This window comes from Somniosus microcephalus, chromosome 7 (genome assembly GCF_052327205.1).
Source record: "Somniosus microcephalus isolate GS21.2 chromosome 7, FLI_Smic_1.0, whole genome shotgun sequence".
NCBI classification, from domain to species: domain Eukaryota; kingdom Metazoa; phylum Chordata; class Chondrichthyes; order Squaliformes; family Somniosidae; genus Somniosus; species Somniosus microcephalus.
In genome coordinates, this window is record NC_140993.1 from 197288911 (window position 1) to 197311998 (window position 23088).

At 45.1% G+C, this 23088-nt stretch overlaps 2 protein-coding genes across 4 annotated transcripts in view; one reads left to right on the forward strand and one right to left on the reverse strand.

The window, feature by feature from the left end:
- Positions 1-5145, reverse strand: part of rad21b (RAD21 cohesin complex component b) — a 96133-nt gene extending 90988 nt beyond the window's left edge. For 2 of the 3 annotated variants that reach the window (XM_085993296.1, XM_085993294.1), the window contains exon 1: positions 5041-5145. The gene's annotated coding sequence lies outside the window, so the exon portion shown is untranslated. Of the gene's footprint in view, positions 1-4892; positions 4990-5040 lie in introns of those variants that run through there. The other variant, XM_085993295.1, reaches the window with a different exon arrangement.
- Positions 5146-5168: 23 nt separating this feature from the next.
- The window catches only part of LOC147115057 (BEN domain-containing protein 5-like), an 88398-nt gene continuing 70478 nt past the window's right edge, over positions 5169-23088 (forward strand). Inside the window, exons 1-2 of the mRNA XM_085993298.1 lie at positions 5169-5354; positions 5602-5689. Of these exons, the coding sequence (XP_085849424.1) occupies positions 5169-5354; positions 5602-5689 (274 nt within the window). The remainder of the gene's footprint in view (positions 5355-5601; positions 5690-23088) is intronic.

The following is a 23088-nucleotide window of genomic DNA, read 5'->3' on the forward strand; positions in this document are numbered from 1 at the left end:
ACCTTTAAGGGGGGGAACTACTTTTTACAGCTCATGTATACTGCAGTACCGGCAGTGACCACACCTGTATATAACGCTGAGTAGTAATCTGTACAGATCAGTTGCAGTTTGAGCCACGTTGAGTAAACACCTATTGTACCGTTCTCCGCAGTCCGTTTCTTATTATACACGGACGTAACAACAGTGTAAACCGCCAACCGAGGCCCAACCGTTTTAAAAACCCGTCAGCGGCCAAACTGCCCGAGGAAGAACAAGACCCATTGCAACTTGATGACGACGTTAGCTCAGGAAAAGGAGGGTGCTTCGCATAAACAACTTCAGCACCACGCCCCGAGACCACGCGGCGATGGGATACCCCAAAGGACAGAAAGAGTGGACCTCAAAACCAACCCGGTTAAAGCAACAGGTCTCGAATTGGTGAGCATGAATTCCTGGCCCCTCGTAGCTTAATCTAGTTAGGTATAGGGGGTGGGATAAGGATAAGGGGATTGTTAATGTAGTTGTTTTCCCTCGATGTGCCGTGTGTTCCCCATTCCCATATAAGTGTAATTGTTTATGCCTGTATTCATACCAGTAATTTTCGTAAGATTGTTTTATTCTGTTTTTAATAAAATTTTGGTTTTCTTGCACCAAACCACTTGTCTACTCGATTTTCTGTATCGCCGCCTGTACCTAAGTCCGGTGTCTAGAACCCAGGGGTGTGGGAGCGATTCGAACCACTCAGACAGTCAGAGGTGAAGCTAACTGGGCGCACGCCACCCCCTAGAAGATAGATGAACTACTGTAGAACACTCAAAGAATTTTTTCTAAATCTACTGCCAGATTATCGCATTGGATTTATTAGATTAGTTCATCCACAACTAAGACATCCAAATTGTCTTTGAATTTCTTTATTTGTGGCATAAATAGTCCCATGCATAGAAACATAGAAGATAGGAGCCATTATAAAAGATGTAATAGCAGAGCACTTGGAAAACAGTGACAGGATCGGACAAAGTCAACATGGATTTACAAAAGGTAAATCGTGCTTGACTAATCTACTGGCATTTTTTGAGGATGGAACTGGTGGAATAGATAAGGGAGAACCAATGGATGTGGTGTATTTGGACATTCAGAAGGCTTTCGATAAGGTCCCGGATAAGAGATTAGCGTGTAAAGTTAAGGCACATGGGATTGGGGGCAAGGTACTGACTTGGATAGAGAACTGGTTGGCAGACAGGAAGCAGAGTTGGAATAAACGGGTCTTTTTCCGAGTGGCAGGCAGTGACTAGTGGGGTACCGCAGGGATCGGTGCTAGGACCCCAGCTATTCACAATGTACATTAATGATCTAGACGAGGGAACTAGATGTAATATCTCCAAGTTTGCAGATGACATAAAGCTGGGTGGGCGTGTGTGCTGTGAGGAGGATGCCGAGAAACTCCAGTATGATTTGGACAGGTTGGGTGATTGGGCAGATGCAGTACAATGTGGATAAATGCGAGGTTATCCACTTTGGTGGCAAAAACAGGAAGGCAGATTATCTGAATGGCAATAGATTGGGAGAAGGGGAAGTGCAACGAGGCCTGGGTGTCCTTGTGCACCAGTCGCTGAAGGTAAGCCTGCAGGTGCAGCAGGCAGTTAAGAAGGTAAATGGTATGTTGGCCTTCGTAGCGAGAGGGTTCGAGTACAGGAACAAGGATGTCTTGCTGCAGTTGTACAGGGCCTTGGTGAGACCACATCTTGGGTATTGTGTGCAGTTTTGGTCGCCTTATCTGAGGAAGGATGTTCTTGCCATGGAGGGGGTGCAGCGAAGATTCACCAGACTGATACCTGGGATGGCAGGAATGACGTATGAGGAAAGATTGGGTCGATTGGGCTTATACTCGCTGGAGTTTAGAAGAATGAGAGGGGATCTCATTGAAACTTATAAAATTCTAACAGGACTAGACAGACTAGATGCAGGAAGGATGTTCCCGATGGCCGGGGAGTCCAGAACCAGGGGTCACAGTCTAAGGGGGTAAGCCATTGAGGACAGAGATGAGGAGGAATTTCTTCACCCAGAGAGTGGTGAACCTGTGGAATTCTCTACCACAGAAGGCAGTTGAGGCCAATTCATTAAATATATTTAAGAAGGAGTTAGATATATTTCTTAAGGCTAAAAGGGATCAAGGGATATGGGGAGAAGGCAGGGACAGGGTACTGAGTTTGGATGATCAGCCATGATCGCATTGAATGGCGGAGCAGGCTCGAGGGGCTGAATGGCCTACTCCTGCTCCTATCTTCTATGTTTCTATGAGCAGGAGTAGGCCATTCGGCCCCTCGAGCCTGCTCCGCCATTCAATGAGATCATGGCTGATCATCCAAACTCAGTACCCTGTCCCTGCCCCTCCCCTAGAGATGAAGACTAAGATCAGAAATTAGCACTCTGATTGGGAGGTCATCGTAGGGCTCGTGCGCACATTAAATCATCTCTCCAGAAAGACTGCAGTCATCATTAAGTATAAATTGTTACACAACACAACAGCCATTTGTCAATGAGTTACAATGTAGTAATTCAATAGTTTAGGCACAGTGTAACAGACTGAATTACAGCCTTACAGCTCACTAACATTTATGCTATGTAAATCATACTGAATTTTTCCAAACAGGTGGTAGATTTTGCAAGGTGTTGGGTGCTTTTTTTGGCAGAAAGGAAAAAGTACTCAAATTAAAGTACTCCCACTTATACTATCCTTGTGTGTCTACACAAGTCACTGTTCTTCAAGTACTAATTGTGCATGCGCAAATGCTTCAAGATAATCTGGCCTGAAAAGAGCTATATAAATTATTCTTCCTTGATACTATCACGTAACAAGACTTTTATTCCCCCTCCACACAAATAAGTTACCAGCAGATAATCCAGTTCATTAGTCTTGAACTACAGCACAACTAATATCTTGTAAGAGAAATGTTCTCCAGTCTGTACTTCCTGCTGTACAGTACACCCAGCACCATGCATAAAATTTCTGACCAATTAAGTTCATTTTTCATTATTACAGTATTCAATTACAAATCCAACAAGTTGAGGTCTGACCTCTTCTCTCCATATATGAAACACTATCATATCTCCATAATTGACCGTGCCAACTTAAAAATGGAAATCTGTATTCAAGCTATTTTTAAAAAGTACCAAAACATTTAGACAGTAATATATCACAACACCCGGTCTCCATTTAACTTTTACAGCAAACTTTGCCCATCTTCTCTCTGCATGCAAAACAAAACATTTAGGGTGAAAAATTGAGTTGCGCCCCCTTTGGGGCGCCAACTTCGTCGGGGTGCTATTTTTAGCGCCCTGGAAAAATTAGCGCCCCCGCAACCAAAATTGAGTGTAGCGCCCCAAGAGGGAAGCGGGTGCTACTGCAAGTGCCCCGCCTCCTTCCTGGGGCGCTGCGAGGGAATATCGCTGCACTCGTGCCGCAGCACGTTGCGCTGTGGTATTGCAGGCCTTCCTCCCCTTCTTAAAGCTGGGCCCCCGAGGATCGGGATTGCCGGCAAAAGAGCCCGGCACTCAAGAGAAGTGCCAGGCTCATGGAGCGCAGCCGGCACTCCGCGGGGGGCGGTAAGGAGGCCGGGGACGGCAGCGGAGGCAGGTGCTGGCAGGCAGCCAGCAACAAAAATGGCCACCCGGTACCTCGCCTTTAAATAGCGCCGCCCCGGCCACAGGTAGGCCCCCCTGACCTCCACGGACATAGCATCCGGCGGTAAGTCAGGGGGCGCTACCAAAGATTGTGGCCAGGGCGCTGCACGCGGTGCTAACGTTTAGCGCCACCGCTAACCTCCCACTGAATTTTGCGGGAGGCGTAGGCGGTGCCATGCCTGGACGCGAGTTGCTTTGCGCCCTTAGGCCGCTAACGGGAGGCACAAAGCAACCAAATTTTCCCCCCTTAAATTGTAACAATAATAAACATTTCTGAATTGTACTAATTGCTCATTTTGTGAGTAATGTTACTCCCGTGGCACTGCCCACGTAAAATGAGTGGAAGATTCAGTCAGGGCAGACCAGAGAACAGATCAGGACTTCGGCATGAAAAAAACATATTTCCAATACTACCATACCAAAAACAATTAAAAAAAAGAATGGGAATCTTACGGGTCTGAGGTTAACATAGACCAATCAGAAACTTTACAGGCTCAGTAGTTACTAATAGGGTAACATGTAATATAAAAACATAGACGAGGTTTTCGGTAGATTTGTTGTTCAAGTGGCCAAAAGACTACACAATAATTGATTTGAGTTCGTGTTGCATTGTCACTTTTACTACTTGACGCAAACCTATCTAAAACTGAACTCAGAATTGGATCGACTAAAACGCGCGATTAAACCTAAAGCGTCGGTGTCACGCAGAAGGCGGCGGCGGATGAGGTGTCAAAACCGCATAAATACTGGATAAATAAATAAAAAGCCCTGGGTAAAATACAGGAGATGGGGAGGGAAGAGAGAAGGGGTGCGTCAGAGGATTAAAACACGGGGTTATAATCCTGCGATTACGATAAACCCAGGGTTACGGACCCAAAACAACCTGGAAACAGCTGCTGTATAGCCAAAAGTCCGCACAGAAATACCGAGAACAGCGGGGCACATGATGGCCAGGGTCCAGCGCGGCCGCCGGTACCGCCCGACACCGAAAGGGAAGGAGCGTGCCGGTGGCCCACCGACTCTCTGCGATTTAATTCGTGTCCCAGCCGCCTCCCAGACAAGCAACAACGGCCGAGCTGAGCACTAGAGGCCGGGGATAGGCCGCTTCTCCCACTCGCCTTCTCCTGTCGCCATTTTACCTTACGGCTTCGCCCCGAGGTCCCCAACAGGCACGTTTCTCACCCACCGTTTGCCCTGCTCGGGCCACACTCCCACTTTTACACTGCACCTACCAAACACGGGCCGGGCCTCGCTCCTTCCCCAAGCGCTGACGTGCGCACCCACCGCTAACTATAAATAAAGCTGGGCCGTCCAGCAGGAACCGAGGGCCGGCCGGCCGGCCGCTAACATGCGCAGCCGGATGTTTGCGCCTTCACTCACCGTCCGTTGCTGCGCCCGCTCCGCTCTGCTTCAGTCCCAAGGCCGACCGGTTCGTCGGTTGTGGCTCTCCGAGCCCCCCCCCGGCTCCTCACGCAAACACTGACTGAGAGCGAGAGGCGGCGAACAAGATGGCGGCCGCCGCAGCCGCTTCCCGCCCAAAACGATTCAAACGCACCGGATGTTTACCATCCAACCAACAGAGGGAGAGGGAACCCTTACTTCATTCTCACCGTCACCTCATTCTCACCCTCACCTGGGCCGAGGGAACACTCACCCGGACACGCCTTGGCGTGCCATCTTGCCATCCGGCGGAGGTACCCAATGGAGGGCTCTCTACGCGGAGTCCTCCCCTTTTCTATTGGGGACTTGGCCTGGAGGGTGTTGCATGGAGCAGGCCCGTGCAATAAAATGTTAAGTAGGTTTACAGACTCCCAGGCTGCCTGCCTTTTTTGCAGCCTAGAGGAGTCCCTGTTCCATGTTTATATAGAATGTCAGAGGCCAGTGTCTGGAGCGGAGGTTCAGTGAGTATTTAAACTCACTTTCGCAGGCTTTCTTTCACAGGCTTACCAATCTCGCAGATCGGCGGCGGCGTTCCAGAGCCACGTCACGATTCAAAACGTGACGCGAGCAGGAGGAAGCAGCTGTTTAGGTGAGTACTTATACTTTACTCTATAGTTTGACAGTTAAGGTTCATAGTTTATAAAGTTTAGAAGGTCTTAATTTTGTGGTTATAGTTTCTAAGGTCTCTGTTGTGTAGCGGGGAGTGCTAGGAAACAAGGGCCCTTGAGTATATCATTTAATTGTATAATTGGTGGTATTGATTTAATTTAAATTAATTAAAGGGTAAGTCATGGCAGGACAGCTCGGCCCCATGGCATGCTCCTCCTGCACTATGTGGGAAATCAGGGACACTCCCTGTGTCCCTGATGCCCACGTGTGCAGGAAGTGTATCTAGCTGCAGCTACTGGCAGACCGCATTGCGGTGCTGGAGCTACGAATGGATACATACTGGAGCATTCGCGATGCTGAGGACATCGTGGATATCACATTTAATCAGTTGGTCACACCGCAGGTAAAGGCTACACAGGCAGGAAGGGAATGGGTGACCGCCAGGAACTTCCTGGCACCATGGGTGGTTCTGCTGCACGGGACGGGAGGAAATAGAGCGGGAGAGCTATAGTGATAGGGGATTCTATTGTAAGGGGATGGTATGTTGCCTCCCTGGTGCAAGGGTCAAGGATGTCTCTGAGCGGCTGCAGGGCATTCTGGAGGGGGAGGGTGAACAGCCAGTTGTCGTGGTGCATATAGGTACCAATGATACAGGTACAAAAACGGGATGAGGTCCTAAAAGCTGAATATAGGGAGTTAGGAGGTAAATTAAAATACAGGACCTCAAAGGTAGTAATCTCAGGATTGCTACCAGTGCCACGTGCTAGTCAGAGTAGAAATAGAAGGATATTTCAGATGAATATGTGGCTAGAGGAATGGTGCAAGGGGGAGGGATTGAAATTCCTGGGACATTGGAACCGGTTCTCGGGGAGGTGGGACCAGTACAAACTGGACAGTTAGCACCTGGGCAGGACTGGGACCGATGTCCTAGGGGGAATATTGGGGAGGGTTTAAACTAAAATGGCAGGGGTTTGGGAACCTGTGCAGGGAGACAGAGGAAAGGAAGCAAGGATAGAAGCAAAAGACAGGAAGGAGAAAAGCAAAAATGGAAGTCAGAGAAATCAAGTGTGTAAATCAAACATGGCCGCAGTAAACAATAATTCTAAAAGGTCTAAGAGTGTTAAAAAAACAAGCCTGAAGGCTTTGTGTCTTAATGTGAGGAGCATTCGTAATAAGGTGGCTGAATTAGCTGCGCAAATAGATGTAAACGGATATGATATCATTGGCATTACGGAGACTTGGCCCCAGGGTGACCAAGGCTGGGAATTCAACATCCAGGGGTATTCAATATTCAGGAAGGACAGGCATAAAGGAAAAGGCGGTGGGGTAGCATTGCTGGTTAAAGAGGAGATTAACACAATAGTAAGGAAGAATATTAGCTCTGATGATTTTTAATCTGTATGGGTGGAGCTGAGAAATACCAAGGGGCAGAAAACATTAGTGGGAGTTGTATACAGACCCCCAAACAGTAATGCTGAGGTTGGGAATGGCATTAAACAGGAAATTAGAGATGCGTGCAATAAGGGCACAGTAGTTATCATGGGTGACTTTAATCTACATATAGATTGGTCTAACCAAATTAGTAACAATACCGTGGAAGAGGAATTCCGAGAGTGTATACGGGATGGTTTCCTGGACCAATATATCGAGGAACCAACTAGAGATCAGGCCATCTTAGACTGGGTATTATGTAATGAGAAAGGATTAATTAGCAATCTTGTGCGAGACCCCTTGGGGAGGAGCGATCATAATATGATAGAATTCTTCATTAAGATGGAGAATGAAGTAGTTGATTCAGAGACTTAGGTACTGAATTTAAATAAAGGAAACTACGATGGTATGAGGCAAGAGTTGGCTAGGATGGATTGGGGAATGTTACTTAAAGGGTTGACGGTGCATAGGCAATGGCAAACATTTAAAGATCACAAGGATGAACTACAGAATTTGTTCATCCCTGTTTGACATAAAAATAAAACAAAAAAGGTGACTCAACATTGGCTAACAAAGGAAATTAGGGATAGCATAAGATCCAAGGAGAGGACATATAAATTTGCCAGAAAAAGCAGCAAACCGGAGGATTGGGAGCAGTTTAGGATTCAGCAAAGGAGGGCAAAGGGATTAATTAAGAGGGAGAAAATAGAGTGAGAGTAAGCTTGCAGGGAACATAAAAAATGACTGTAAAAGCTTCTATAGATATGTGAAGAGAAAAAGATTGGTGAAGTCAAGCGTAGGTCCCTTGCAGTCAGAATCAGGGGAATTTATAATGGGGAACAAAGACATGGCAGACCAATTAAATACATACTTTGGTTCTGTCTTCACAAAGGAGGACACAAATAAATTCCCAGAGATGTCGGGGAACATAGGGTCTAACGAGAGGGAGGAACTGAATGAAATCAGTATTTGTAGTGTAAGGGGTGGTGTGTTTGGTCAGCTTTACCTCTGACTCCCTGAGCGGTTCGAATCGCTCCCACTCCCTTGGTTCTAGACTTTGGACTTATTTGGGGGTTGTAATGAAATTGCAACAGACACCTGAGTTGGTCAAAAGAACTGAGAACTTTATTTTGAGACAGGAAAATATACAATACAATAAATCAACACTCGGAATATGTGAGGGAGAATTACAATAGACAAAATCCCTTACCCTCCCAACCCCAGTATCCTAACTCACCAAACGACTTTCTTGACGGATTGTAGAGGTTCGTGATTTTGTGGGGTTCTCTTTAGTTGTGGCGGTTGGGGCCTGCCGTACCCCGGACGTGGTGGAAGACTGCACCTGCGTTGGGTCTTCAGTCTTGGTTTGTCCGCTGATGCGGTTAGCTGCGTAGTTGGATTTATCGGGTAAGTACCCAATTTTCTTTGGTTAAGTAAAGTTTTTAGGGCCTTTTGTGTCAAATCTTACCCAGGGGTAAGTCAGACTAGCCTGTAGAGTGGAAACAAGTTTGTGATTTTCCAACTTCTCGGTGGTTGGTTTCTTGTTGGTCGCGGTGACCCAGTATTACCTGGTTGGTGGTAATAATGGTAGTTGTTAGTTTCTTGAGGCCTTTGGTTGCCGCAATTTCCTTTTCCTTCTGTTTCGTTCTTCTTTCTGCAAGTCTCCGATTCTGTACTGCCTTTCGAACGCAGCGATGAGGTTGATCTGTCCTGGATGTTACCGTGCTGTCTTGCCTTTGTCGAACTGTTTCATTGCTGAACTGTTTCACTGAACTAGCAGGCTTCGATTATACTGTTTTGAGGCCTGGCTTATCTGACCGCCAAATCTCTGGTTCTTTTGTTAAATTTGGCAGGTTGATTTGGCTATGATAAATTGACCCTTAGTGTTAGGGGATTAAATACATGGGGTTACAGGGATAGGGTGGGATATGTGTCGGTGCAGGCTCGATGGGCCGAAATGGCCTCTATCTGCACTGTAGATTCTGTGATTCTGTGAGGCTCGTTATTTTTAATATGTTTTAAATCCTCAACGAACTCCGGGGATGGTACATCTATCTTTAATTGGCTTTTAACTGGTTTCGGGAATGCCTTGAAATCAGTTTAAAATGTGTAAGGTGTTTTGGAAATCTTTCTGATTGGTTTTAAACTGCTGTTTGCTTGTCTTTTTTCCTGCTGGGGCCATGTTTTCTTTAGTTGACTGTTGGCATGTATTGTTTTATTCATGTTCTTGGTGGCTCTGTGAGTTTTGGCAGGAACAGTTTTTATTGTCTTTATGTAGAAAGGTTGGGGTGGCCCATAACATTCCCAGACGGCCCAATACAAAAACTGTCTGTTTTGGGGGCCCATCCCACCTCCCCTTTGTCACAGTTTTCCGCAGGCCTGAACATGCCTTTTAAACTAACCAAATCTTCCTGTGGTTTTGATTTTAAACCCCTTTGGCCCAATATTAATTCAAACAGTCCAATATCTCTTTTTTACTTTGGGGGGAATCTGTGTAATTTTGCGAGCCTTACAGTAGGGAAATGGTGTTAGGGAAATTGACGGGATTGAAGGCCGATAAATCCCCAGGGCCTGATAATCTACATCCTAGGGCACTTAAGGAAGTGGCCCTAGAAATAGTAGATGCATTGCTGGTCATCTTCCAAAATTCAATAGACTCTGGAACAGTTCCCATGGATTGGAGGGTAGCTAATGTAACTCCACTATTTAAAAATGTTGGTAGAGAAAAAACGAAGCCTGACATCGGTAGTGGGGAAAATGCTAGAGCCCATTGTAAAAGATGTAATAGCAGAGCACTTGGAAAACAGTGACAGGATCAGAAAAAGCCAACATGGATTTACAAAAGGTAAATCATGCTTGACTAATCTACTGGAATTTTTTGAGGATGTAACTGGTAGAATAGATAAGGGAGAACCAGTGTATATGGTGTATTTGGACTTTCAGAAGGCTTTCGATAAGGTCTTGCATAAGAGACTAACGTGCAAAGTTAAAGCACATGGGATTGGGGGTAAGGTACTGTCTTGGATAGAAAACTGGTTGGCAGACAGGAAACAAAGAGTTGGAATAAATGGGTCTTTTTCCGAGTGGCAGGCAGTGACTAGGGATCAGTGCTAGGACCCCAGCTATTCACTATATATTAATGATGATCTAGACGAGGGAACTAGATGTAATATCTCCAAGTTTGCAGATGACACAAAGCTGGATGGGCGTGTGTGCTGTGAGGAGGATGTAGAGAAACTCCAGTACGATTTGGACAGGTTGGGCAGATGCATGGCAGATGCAGTATAATGTGGATAAATGCAAGGTTATCCACTTTGATAGCAAAAACAGGAAGGCAGATTATTATCTGAACGGCAATAGATTGGGAAAAGGGGAAGTGCAACGAGACCTGGGTGTCCTTGTGCACCAGTCGCTGAAGGTAAGCATGCAGGTGCAGGAGGCGGTTAAGAAGGCAAATGGTATGCTGGCCTTCAAAGCGAGAGGATTCGAGTACAGGAGCAAGGATGTCTTGCTGCAGTTGTACAGGGCCTTGGCGAGACCACACCTTGAGTATTGTGTGCAGTTTTGGTCGCCTTATCTGAGGAAGGATGTTCTTGCCATGTAGGGAGTGCAGCGAAGATTCACCAGGCTGATACCTGGGATGGCAGGAATGACGTATGAGGAGAGATTGGGTCGATTGGGCTTGTACTTGCTGGAGTTTAGAAGAATGAGAGGGGATCTCATTGAAACTTATAAAATTCTAACAGGACTAGACAGACTAGATGCAGGAAGGATGTTCCCGATGGTCAGGGAGTCCAGAACCAGGGGTCACAATCTAAGGATAAGGGGTAAGCCATTTAGGACAAAGATGAGGAGGAATTTCTTCACCCAGAAAGTGGTGAACCTGTGGAATTCTCTACCACAAAAGGCAGTAGAGGCCATTTCATTAAATATATTCAAGAAGGAGTTGGATATATTTCTTAAGGCTAAAGGGTTCAAGGGATATGGGGAGAAAGCAGTGACCGGGTACTGAATTTGGATGATCAGCCATGATCACATTGAATGGCGGAGCAGTCTCGAGGGGCTGAATGGCCTACTCCTGCTCCTATCTTCTATGTTTCTATGGTATGGGGAGAAAGCAGGGACAGGGTATTGAATTTGAATCATCAGCCATGATCGCATTGAATGGCGGAGCAGGCTCGAGGGGCCGAATGGCCTACTCCTGTTCCTTTCTTCTATGTTTCTATGCAGCCCCTCTTTCATTATTTGAAGGGGCTGCTCCTCGATTTTTGGTTGCACTTCAGTCCCACGCTCCTGATCTTCAGTCACCCGGTGTGGAGGGGAGCGGGCAGGTCGGAGGACCTCCTCGTAGGACAGCTCCTGGGCCTGGCCAAAGTGGCCATTAACAGGTCCAGGCAGTGGGTGGTTGAGGGGGTCGTTCGGCCCGATTGCCTGCCTCCCTTCCGCGGCTATGTACGCGCCCGGGTGGCCCTGGAGATGGAGCACGCGGTGTCCGCTGGCACGCTCGAGGCCTTCTCCGACCGGTGGGCGCTGCGGGGACTGGAGTGCATCAGCACCCCGGCAACACAATTTTAATTTGATTTGTTAAGTTTTATTTAAAGATTTATTAATTTACAGTTGATTTGTTTAAGTAAAAGGTGAAAAAGTTGATTTGGGTCATCAAAAAGAGGCACCCGGGCCGAGATCATCCTCACCGAGCGAACCCTCACCCAGCCACGCTTTGGTGCACTATCTTGCCGTCCGGAGGAGGCGGGTGTCCCCAATGGAGGGCTCTCTACGCGGGAGTCCTCCCTTTATCTATTGGGGACTTGGCCTGGAAGCTGTTGCACGGAGCAGCCCCGTGCAATAAAGTTTGAAGCCGGTTCACAGACTCCCAGGCCGCCTGCCTTTTCTGCAGCCTAGAGGAGTCCGTGTTCCACGTTTATGTGGAGTGAGAGGTTGCAGCCCCTCTTCCATTATTTGAAGGGGTTGCTTCTCGATTTTTGACTGCACTTCAGTCCCACGCTCCTGATCTTTGGTCACCCAGTGCGGAGGGGAGAGGGCAGGTCAGGGGACCTCTTCGTGGGACTGGGCCTGGCCAAAGTGGCCATCAACAGGTCCAGGCAGCAGGCGGTCATTTGGCCCGACTGCCTGCCTGTCTTCCATGGCCACTTTCGCGCTCAAGTGGCCCTGGAGATGGAGCACGCGGTGTCCGCCAGCACGCTCGAGGCCTTGTGCGACTGGTGGACACCGCAGGAACTGGTGTGCTTCATCACCCCGGAAACTAAATTTTAATTAAATTTGTTAAGTTTCATTTGATGTATTTTTGCTAAGTTACAGTTTTTTGTTTATTGATCGCACCAAAAGAGCACCCTCACCTGGGCCGAGGGAATAGCGCTCTGTCGGGGGGGTGCTTTTGTGCTTCTGCATTTAACGAGTGAGTGACGTCTCTTTAAAACCATCCAATTTTTTTTTAAAGTACTGTACCTTCATCACAACTGCACCTCTTCTCCATTTCTAAATTATGATGTAAAATGCATTGTTCTGGGCTATTGGTGTGTCTTAATCTCTTACGTTTGTGGAATGATGCAGCACAGAAGGAGGCCATTCGACCCATCGTACCTCTGCCGGCTCTTTGAAAGAGCTATCCAATTCGTCCCACTCCCCTGATCTTTCCCCATAGCCCAGCAATTTTTTTTCCAGTCAAGTATTTATCCAATTCCCTTTTTAAAGTTATTATTGAATCTGCTTCCATCACCCTTTCATGCACTGCATTCTAGACCACAACTCGCAGTGTGTAAAAAATAAAATAAAATAAAATAGAAAATAAATCCTCTTGTCGCCTCTGGTTCTTTTGCCAATCACCTTAAATCTGTGCCCTCTGGTTACTGATCCTTCTGGAAATAGTTTCTCTTTATCAAAACTGTTCCTAATTTTAAACACCTATCAAATCTCCCCTTAACCTTCTCTGCTCTAAGGAGACCAACCCCAGCTTCTCCAGTCTCTCCACATAACTGAAGTACTTCATCCCTGATACCATTCTAGTAAATCTCTTCTGCACCTTCAAAGCTTTGTGTGCATACACCCCCTGGTCTCTCTGTTTCTGCAACCCCTTTAAAACTGTACCATTTAGTTCATGTCAGCTTAACATTGGTGGTAGGAAAAATAGTGGAATCCCTACTAAAGGAGAAAATAGAAGAACATCTGGAAGCCAAAAATATAATAATGAATAGTCAGCATGGATTTCAAAAGGGAAAGTCTTGCTTGACCAACCTCATTGAATTTTTTGAAGAGGTAACACAGAGAATAAACAAGGGTAATGCAGTAAATGTAATTTAAAGGATGAACAGGCTGGATCTCTTTTGGCTTGAAAAAAGGCTGAGGGGTGAACTAATTGAGGTTTTTAAAATTGTGAAAGGTTTTGATATAGATACAGAGAGAGTGTTTCCATTTGTGGGGAAGAGCATAAATAGAGGCCATCAATATAAGATAATCACCAAGAAATCAAATTGGGAATTCAGTAGAAACTTCTTTACCCAGAGAGTGGTGAGAATGTGGAACTCGCTACCACAGGGAGTAGTTGAGGCAAATAGTATAGATGCATTTAAGGGGAGATTAGATAAGCATATGAAGGAGAATGGAATAGAGCATTATGCTGACAGAGTTAGATGAGGAAAGACTGGAGGAGGCTCGAGTGGAGAATAAATGGACTGGTTGGGCCGAATGGCCTGTTTCTGTGCTGTATATCCTATGTAATGTAATGTTCCTTTCCTCATTCTTCCTACCAAAATGTATTGCTTCATACTTCTCTGCATTAAATTCATCAGTCTATTTATGTCCTCCTGAAGTCTGTTACTATCCTCCTCATTGTTTACTACATTTCTGAGTTCCGTGACATCTGCAAACTTTGAAATTATGCCCTGTATACCCAAGTCCAGGCCATTAATATATATATTTAAAAAAAAGCAGTGATCCTAATACCGATCCCTGGAGAACACCACTGTATACTTCCCTCCAGTCTAAAAAATAGCCGTTCACCACTCCTCTCTGCTTTCTATACCTTAGCCAATTCTTTATCCATGCTGCCACCGTCCCTTTAATCCCATGGGCTTTAATTTTACTAATAAATCTATTATGTGGTACTTTGTCAAATGCTTTTTGAAAGTCCTTATACACAACATTAACTGCACTACCCTCATCAACCCTCTCCAATACTGCATCAAAAAACTTAATCAAATTTGTCAAACACAATTCGCCTTTAACAAATCCATGCTGACTTTCATCTATTAGCCCATTCTTTTCCAAGTGCCAATTAATTTTGTCCTGGATTATTTTCTCTAAAAGTTTCCCCACCACCAATGTTAGGCTGACTGGCCTATAGTTGCCAAGTTTATCCCTCTCCCCTTTTTTGAACAGGGGTGTAACATTTGGAATCCTCCAGTGCTCCAGCACCACCCCCATATCCAAGGAGGATTGGAAGATTATGGCCAGAGGCTCCATAATTTCCACCCTTACTTCCCTGAAGCATCCCATTAGGACCGGGTGACTTTTCTCCTTTGAGGATTTCCAACCTTTTAAGTAAATCCTTTGTATCTATTTTTATCCTATCCAATACCGTTACTGCCTCCTCCTTTACTGATACATTGACATAATCCTCTTCTCTACTGAAGACAGATGCAAAGTACTCAATTAGTACCGCAGCTATGCCCTCTGCCTCCACAAGAATATCTCCTTTTTGGTCCCTAATTGACACCACCCTGGACTACTCTTTATGTTTTTATAAAAGACTTTTGGGTTCCCTCTTATGTTAGCTGCTAATCTATTCTCACACTCTCTCTTTGCTCCTTTAATTCCTTTTTGGCCTAGAATCATAAATTCATAGAATAGTACAACACAGAAGGAGGCCATTCGGCCCATTGAGTTTGCACTGGCTCTTTCAAAGAGCAATCCAGTTAGTCCCACTCCCCCACTCTTTCCCCATATCCCTGCAATTGTTCCTCCTTCAAGTATTTATCCAATTCCCTATTGAAGGCTACAATTGAATCTGTATCCACCACCCTATCAGGCAGTGCATTCCAAATCCTAACCACTCGTTGCATAAAAAAGTTATTTCTCATGTTGCCTCTGGTTCTTTAGCCAATCACCTTAAATCTGGGCCTCTCGTCATCAACCCTTCAGCCATTGGAAACAGTTTCTCTTTATTTATTCTTATCTAAATCCTTCATGATTTTAAACACCTCTATCAAATCTCCTCCTGGCATTCTCTGCTCCAAGAAGAACAACCCCAACTTCTCTGGGTTATCCACGTAACTGTATTCCCTCATTACTAGAACCATTCTAGTAAATCTCTTCTAAATCCTCTCCAAAGCCTTCACGTCCTTCCTAAAGTGTGGTTCCCAGAATTGGACACAGTACTCCATCTGGGGCCGAACTAGTGTTTTATATAGGTTTAACATAACTTCCTGGCTTTTGTACTCTATACCTCTGTTCTGCCTGCCAATTTTTGATTCCAATTCAACTGCACCAGATCCCTTTTCAACTCACTGAAGTTAGCCCTCATCCAGTTAACTATTTTTATGCTTGATTGTACCTTGTCCTTTTCTATAACTATTCCAAATCTGATACTATGATCACTCTTCCCAAAATGCTCTCCCACTGAAACTTACTCCATTTGCCACACTTCATTCCCCAGAACTAGATCCAGCACTGCTTCCTTGTTGGGCTGGAAACACACTGATCAAGAAAGTTCTCCTGTATACATTTCATGAATTACTCCCCTTCTTTGCCCTTTACACTGTTACTATCCCAGTCTATATTAGGATAATTGGAGTTCCCATTATTACATAGGATTACATAGGATATATGGCACAGGAACAGGCCATTCGGCCCAACCAGTCCATGCCGGCGTTTAAGCCCCACTCAAGCCTCCTCCCGTCTTTCCTCATCTAAATCTATCAGCTTAACCCTCTATTCCCTTCTCCCTCATATGCTTGTTTAGCCTCCCCTTAAATGCATCTATACTATTCGCTTCAACCACTCCCTGTGGTAGTGAGTTCCACATTCTCACTACTCTTTGGGTAAAGAAGTTTCTTCTGAATTCTCTATTGGATTTCTTGGTGACTATCTTATATTGACAGCCTCTAGTTATGCTCTACCCCACAAGTGGAAACATTCTCTCTGAATCCACTCTATCAAAACCTTTCATAATTTTAAAGACGTCTATTAGGTCACCCCTCAGCCTTTTTTTTCAAGAGAAAAGAGACCCAGCCTGTTCATCCTTTCCTGATATATATATCCTCGCATTTCTGGTATCCATGTAAATCTTCTCTGCACCCTCTTCATTGCCTCTATATCCTTTTTATAATATGGCGACCAGAACTGCACGCAGTGCTCCAAGTGTGGTCTAACCAAGGTTCGATACAGGTTTAGCATAACTTCCCTACTTTTCAATTTTATCCCTCTAGAAATAAACCTGAGTGCTTGGTTTGCTTTTTTTATGGCCTTGCTAACCTGTGTCACAACTTTTAGTGATTTGTGTATTTGTACTCCGAGATCCCTTTGTTCCTCTACCCCACCTAGACACGCACCCTCCAAGTGATAATTGACCTCCCTATTCTTCCTACCAAAATGTAATATCTTACATTTATCTGTGTTGAACTTCATTTGCCAATTATTTGCCCATTCTGCAAGTTTATTAATATCCTCCTGTAATTTGTTGCAGTCCTCCTCAGTATTGACTATCCCCCAAGTTGGTATCATCTGCAAATTTACAAATTGTGTTTTTGATTCCCAAATCTAAATCATTAATGTAAATTGTGAACTGCAGTGGTCCCAGCACTGATCCTTGTGGAACGCCACAACCCACCTTCTGCCACTGTGAATAGCTACTCTTTACTCCCACTCTCTGCTTTCAGCCAGCTAGCTATCCAATCTGCTACTTGTCCCCTGACTCTGCATTCTCTGATCTTATTCATTAGTTTATTGTGGGGTACCTTATCGAAGGCCTTTTGAAAATCTAGATAAATTACATCTACTGCATTTCCATTGTCTACGCTCTCTGATACCTCTTCAAAAAATTCAATAAGGTTAGTCAAGCAAGATATTCCCTTTTGAAATCCATGCTGACTATTCATTATTCTACTTTTTGTTTCTAGATGTTCTTCTATTCTCTCCTTTAGTAGGGATTCCATTATTTTTCCTACCACTGATGTTAAGCTGACTGGTCTATAATTCCCTGGACATGTTCTATCTCCCTTCTTAAATATAGGTATTATGTTAGCTATCCACCAGTCCTCTGCCACGACACCTTTTTCTAACAAATTATTAAATATGTGTCATAATAATGCCTCTGTTATCTCTTCCCTAGATTCTTTTAAAATGCATGGATGCAATCCATCCGAATCAGGGCTTTTATCCTCCTTGAGTTTGATTAGTTTATTTAATATATCCCCTTTTTTATTTTAAATGTACTTATCTAATTATTCATCTCATCATCCAATGTCATGTCCACCTGTTCTATCTCCCTGCTAAATAATTATTTAATATTTCTACCATCTCCCTATCGTTACCTGTGGTATTGTCCTGTCTATCCCTTAATGACCCTATTCCCATCCCAACCTTCATTTTTTTATTGATGTGCCTGTAAAATATTTTACTATTTTGTTTTATGTTCCTTGATAATTTAATTTCATAGTTCCTCTTTCGCTTCCTAATTGTTTTTTTGACTTCTCTCCTAATCCCTTCGTATTCTCTCTTATCATGCACTCCCCTGCTGTCTATGTACTTAATGCCTCTTTCCTTACCCTCAATTGTTCCCTTATGTCTTTATTCATCCATGGAGTCACATTAGTGTTTAGTTTGTTCTTTTCTTTTTGTGGAATATATTTTTCCTGCACTCTGTTGAACACCATTTTAAATGTTTCCCATTGTTGTTCTACATCGTTGTTTGCCAATATTGCTGCCCATTTTATCTTCCCAAGTTCTATTCTCAGCCTCTCAAAATCAGCTTTTCTCCAATCTATTAACCTGGTTTTTGTCATACTTATGTCCTTCTCTATTATCATCTTAAAGCGTATTATATTATGGTCATTATTGCCTATAAATTCCCATTCTTTTACTTCCCTTATCTGCTCTGGCTCATTCCCCATAACTAGATCCAATAGTGAATCCTCCCTTGTTGGGCTTTTTACATATTGGGTTAGAAAGGAGTCCTGTAGACATTGTAGGAACTCCATTCCCTTATCCCCTTTACCAACATCTTCTGCCTAATTAATATCGGGGTAGTTGAAATCCTCCATGATTATTATTCTATGTTTTTTACTCATTTCTCTAATTTGTGTGTATATTTCTTCCTCCACCTCCCTTCCACTATTAGGTGGTCTGCAGACTACGCCTATTAGTGTGATTGCTCCTTTATTATCTTTTATCTCTATCCATATGGATTCTATTTTTGTCTTGCTGATATCTACGTCCCTTTTTTCTACTGCCATTAGGGATTTAATAAGTATAGTTACTCCACCTCCCCTTTTCCCCTTTCTATCTTTTCTAAATATGTTACACCCTGCAATGTTTAATTCCAAGTCCTGATTTTTCTGTATCCACGTTTCAGTAATCTCTACCATGTCTGGTTCCTCCCAATGCATGATTGCCTTCAGCTCCCCTGTTTTATTATGGACACTGTGTGCTTCCGGCGGAGGCGGAGGTCCCCAATGGAGGGCTCTCTATGCGGGAGTCCTCCCTTGTTCTATTGGGGACTTGGCCTGGAGGGTGTTGCACGGAGCAGTCCCGTGCAATATATTTTTAAGTAGGTTCACGGACTCCCAGGCTGCCTGTTTGTTCTGCGGCCTGGAGGAGTCCGTTTTTCACATTTACACGGAGTGTGAGAGGTTGCAGCCCCTCTTCCATTATTTGAAGGGGCTGCTCCTCGATTTTTGGTTGCACTTCAGTCCCACGCTCTTGATCTACGGTCACCCGGTGCGGAGGGGAGCGGGCAGGTTGGAGGACCTCCTCGTGGGTCTGCTCCTGGGCCTGGCTAAGAAAGCCATCAATTGGTCCAGGCAGCGGGCGGTCGAGGGGGTCGTCCAGCCAGATTGCCTCCCTCTCTTCCGTGGCCATGTTCGCGCCCGGGTAGCCCTGGAGATGGAGCACGCGGTGTCCGCCGGCACGCTCGAGGACTTCCGTGACCGGTGGGCGCCGCGGGGACTGGAGTGCATAATTAATTTGGATAACCAAATTCTGATTTGATTTATTAACGTTTATGTGGGGTTCTGTTAGTTACAGTTTATTTGTTTGTTTTTGATTGGTCCTACCAAAAGAGGGACACTGTGCATTGCTGTACAGACAGTTTAACTAACTCATTTTTAATAGGATTTCCTCTCACTTTATGTTTAACCATCTTTTTAGACTCCTGTTCTATAACTCTATTTTCTCCCTTGCCGTCAATGACCTCCTTTACATTATTTTTTCTTATGCTCACGTTCCTGTTTTGTTTATATTTAGGCTGCTTACATTTCTTGTAGATCCCTCCCCCTTCTTACTAATTTAAAGCCTTTGCCACCTCCCTATTTAGTCCCGCCTCCATCGACTTCTGGCCCACCCACGCCATTTTTCCATGATTGACCTTGTTAAGCCCGCTCAGCGGGCTTAGCAGGCCAATTAAGGGGAAGCCGGTTACAGAGAACGTCAGCGTATGGCGTTTGATCTGTCAAATTTTTGACAGATGAATTGTCATCGTTTGACAGCTCTGTGAAACTGTCAAACACGGACATTCTATGCTGTTTGATGAGTTCTTCTATTCAAGACTCATCAAACCTCTTTTGTGAGCAGAAATTAGATGGTTGTTGCATTGAGGAATGCAGCAGCCATCTGTCATCTCTGCCGGTGAGATGCGAGACTCTCCACATACCCAACGTTTGAAGCCTGCAGGAAGAAACAAAGGTAAGTAAACATTTTCTATCGCTTTCCACGCACCTCACATACTTACCTCTCCACACTTGCACCCATAACTTACCTTCACAGCGCACTTTTGCACCTCTCCGGGTACCACAGGGATCGGTGCTAGGACCCCAGCTATTCGCAATATATATTAATGATCTAGACGAGGGAACTAGATGTAATATCTCCAAGTTTGCAGACGACACAAAGCTGGGTGGGCGTGTGTGCTGTGAGGAGGATGCCGAGAAACTCCAGTATGATTTGGACAGGTTGGGTGATTGGGCAGATGTATGGCAGATGCAGTATAATGTGGATAAATGTGAGGTTATCCACTTTGGTGGCAAAAACAGGAAGGCAGATTATTATCTGAAGGGCAATAGATTGGGAGAAGGGGAAGTGCAACGAGACCTGGTTGTCCTTGTGCACCAGTCGCTGAAGGTAAGCATGCAGATGCAGCAGGCGGTTAAGAAGGCAAATGGTATGTTGGCCTTCATAGCGAGAGGATTCGAGTACAGGAGCAAGGATGTCTTGCTGCAGTTGTACAGGGCCTTGGTGAGACCACACCTTGAGTATTGTGTGCAGTTTTGGTCGCCTTATCTGAGGAAGGATGTTCTTGCCATGGAGGGAGTGCAGCGAAGATTCACCAGACTGATACCTGGGATGGCAGGAATGACGTATGAGGAGAGATTGGGTCAATTGGGCTTATACTCGCTGGAGTTTAGAAGAATGAGAGGGGATCTCATTGAAACTTATAAAATTCTGGCAGGACTAGACAGACTAGATGCAGGAAGGATGTTCCCGATGGCCGGGGAGTCCAAAACCAGGGGGTCACAGTCTAAAGATAAGGGGTAAGCCATTTAGGACAGAGATGAGGAGGAATTTCTTCACCCAGAGAATGGTGAACCTGTGGAATTCTCTACCACAGAAGGCAGTTGAGGCCAATTCATTAAATATATTCAAGAAGGAGTTAGATATATTTCTTAAGGCTAAAGGGATCAAGGGATATGGGGAGAAAGCAGGGACCGGGTACTGAATTTGGATGATCAGCCATGATCTCATTGAATGGCGGAGCAGGCTCGAGGGGCCGAATGGCCTACTCCTGCTCCTATCTTCTATGTTTCTCTGACCACCGCAGACCCACTGCTCGGCTTGGTGACCCTGGCGGGGTTCGCAGCCTTCGCGAAGCCCACACCTGTGTGGGTAAAATGGGGATAATCCTCTTATCTGCCTGTTAACTACCTGTTAACAGGCAGTTAAGTGGCTGTAATCCCCTTCCCGCCTCCAGGAGACGTGACCTGGCGCGAGTCGGCTACCTGCCTCCCGGGAAGATGGCACGGAGGTGGTTTGGGCGCAGGATGAGTACCCGCCCCCCAGATTCTGCCATTTTCCCGGCAGTCCTGCCTCCAAACCCACCTCCCCAGGGCTGGCAAGATCGTGTCCAACGTTTCAGGTCGATGACCCTTCGTCTGACGAAACTTTAACTCTGTTTCTCTCCCTACAGATGCTGCCTGACCTGCTGAGTATTTTCAGCATTTTCTGTTTTTATTTCAGATTTCCAGCATCCGCAGTATTTTGCTTTTGTATTGGGATACATTTCATCCGAGATTGATGATTTATCTACTTTCAAAGATGTAGATAAATCACATGAAATGTATTCCAGAGTGTTAAGAGAAACAAGAGGAAATAGGAGGCTCTGACCATCATTTTCCAATCCTCTCTGGCTACAGGTGTGGTGCCGGAGGGCTGCTAACATTGTACAGTTGTTTGAAAGGGATAGACTGAGTTATTACAGACCAGTCAGCCTAACCTCAGTGATGAACAAATCATTGGAAAAAATTCTGAGGGACAGGATAAATCATCATTTAGAAAGGCACGGACTAATCAAGTACAGTCAGCATGGATTTGTTAAGGGATGTTCGTGTCTGATTAACTTGATTTAATTTTTTGAAGAGTTATCAAGGAGCATGGATGAGGGTAGCGCTTTTGCTGTAGTTACATGGATTTTAGCAAGGCTTTTGACAAGGTCCCACATGGCAGACTGGTCAGAAAAGAAAAAGCTCATGGGATTCAAGGGAAATTAGCAAGTTGGATCCAAAATTTGCTCAGTGGCAGGAAGCAATGGGTAATGGTCGATGGGTGTTCTTGTGATTGGAAAGCTGTTTCTAGTGGGGTTCCGCAGGGCTCAGTACTAGGTCCCTTGCTTTTATTGGTATATATCAATGATTTAGACTTCAATGTGGGGGCATGATTAAGAAGTTTGCAGATGATACAAAAATTGGCCGTGTGGTTGATAGTGAGGAAGAAAGCTGTAGACTGCAGGAAGTTATCAATGGACTGGTCAGGTGGGCAGAAAAGTGGTAAATGGAATTCAATCTGGAGAAGTCTTGGGTAATGCATTTGGGGAGGGCTAACAAGGCAAGGGAATATACAATAAATGGTATGATACTGAGAAGTGTAGAGGAACAGAGGGACCTTGGAGTGCATGTCCACAGATCCCTGAAGGTAGCAGGCCAGATAGATAAGGTGGTTACTGTTCTGGTCACCTCACGACAGGAAAGATGTGATTGCACTAGAGGGTAAAGAGGAAATTTGTGAGGATGTTGCCATGACTGGAGAATTTTAGCTATGAGGAAAGATTAGATAGGCTGGGGTTTTCTTTGGAACAGAGGAGGCTGAGGGGAGACTTAATTGAGGTGTATAAAAGTATAAGGGGCCTAGATAGAGTGGCTAGGAAGCACCTATTTCCCTTAGCAGAGAGGTCAATAACCAGAGGGTATAGATTTAAAGTGATTGGTAGAAGGATTAGATGGGAGTTGAGGAGAAATATTTTCACCCAGAGGGCGTTTGGGGTCTGGAACGCACTGCCTGAAATGGTGGTAGAGGCAGAAACCCTCATCACATTTAAAAAGAACTTGGATATGCACTTGAAGTGCCGTAACCTACAGGGCTACGGACCAAGAGCTGGAAAGTGGGATTAGGCTGGATAGCTCTTTTTCGGCCAGCACAGACATGATGGGCTGAATTGCCTCCTTCTGT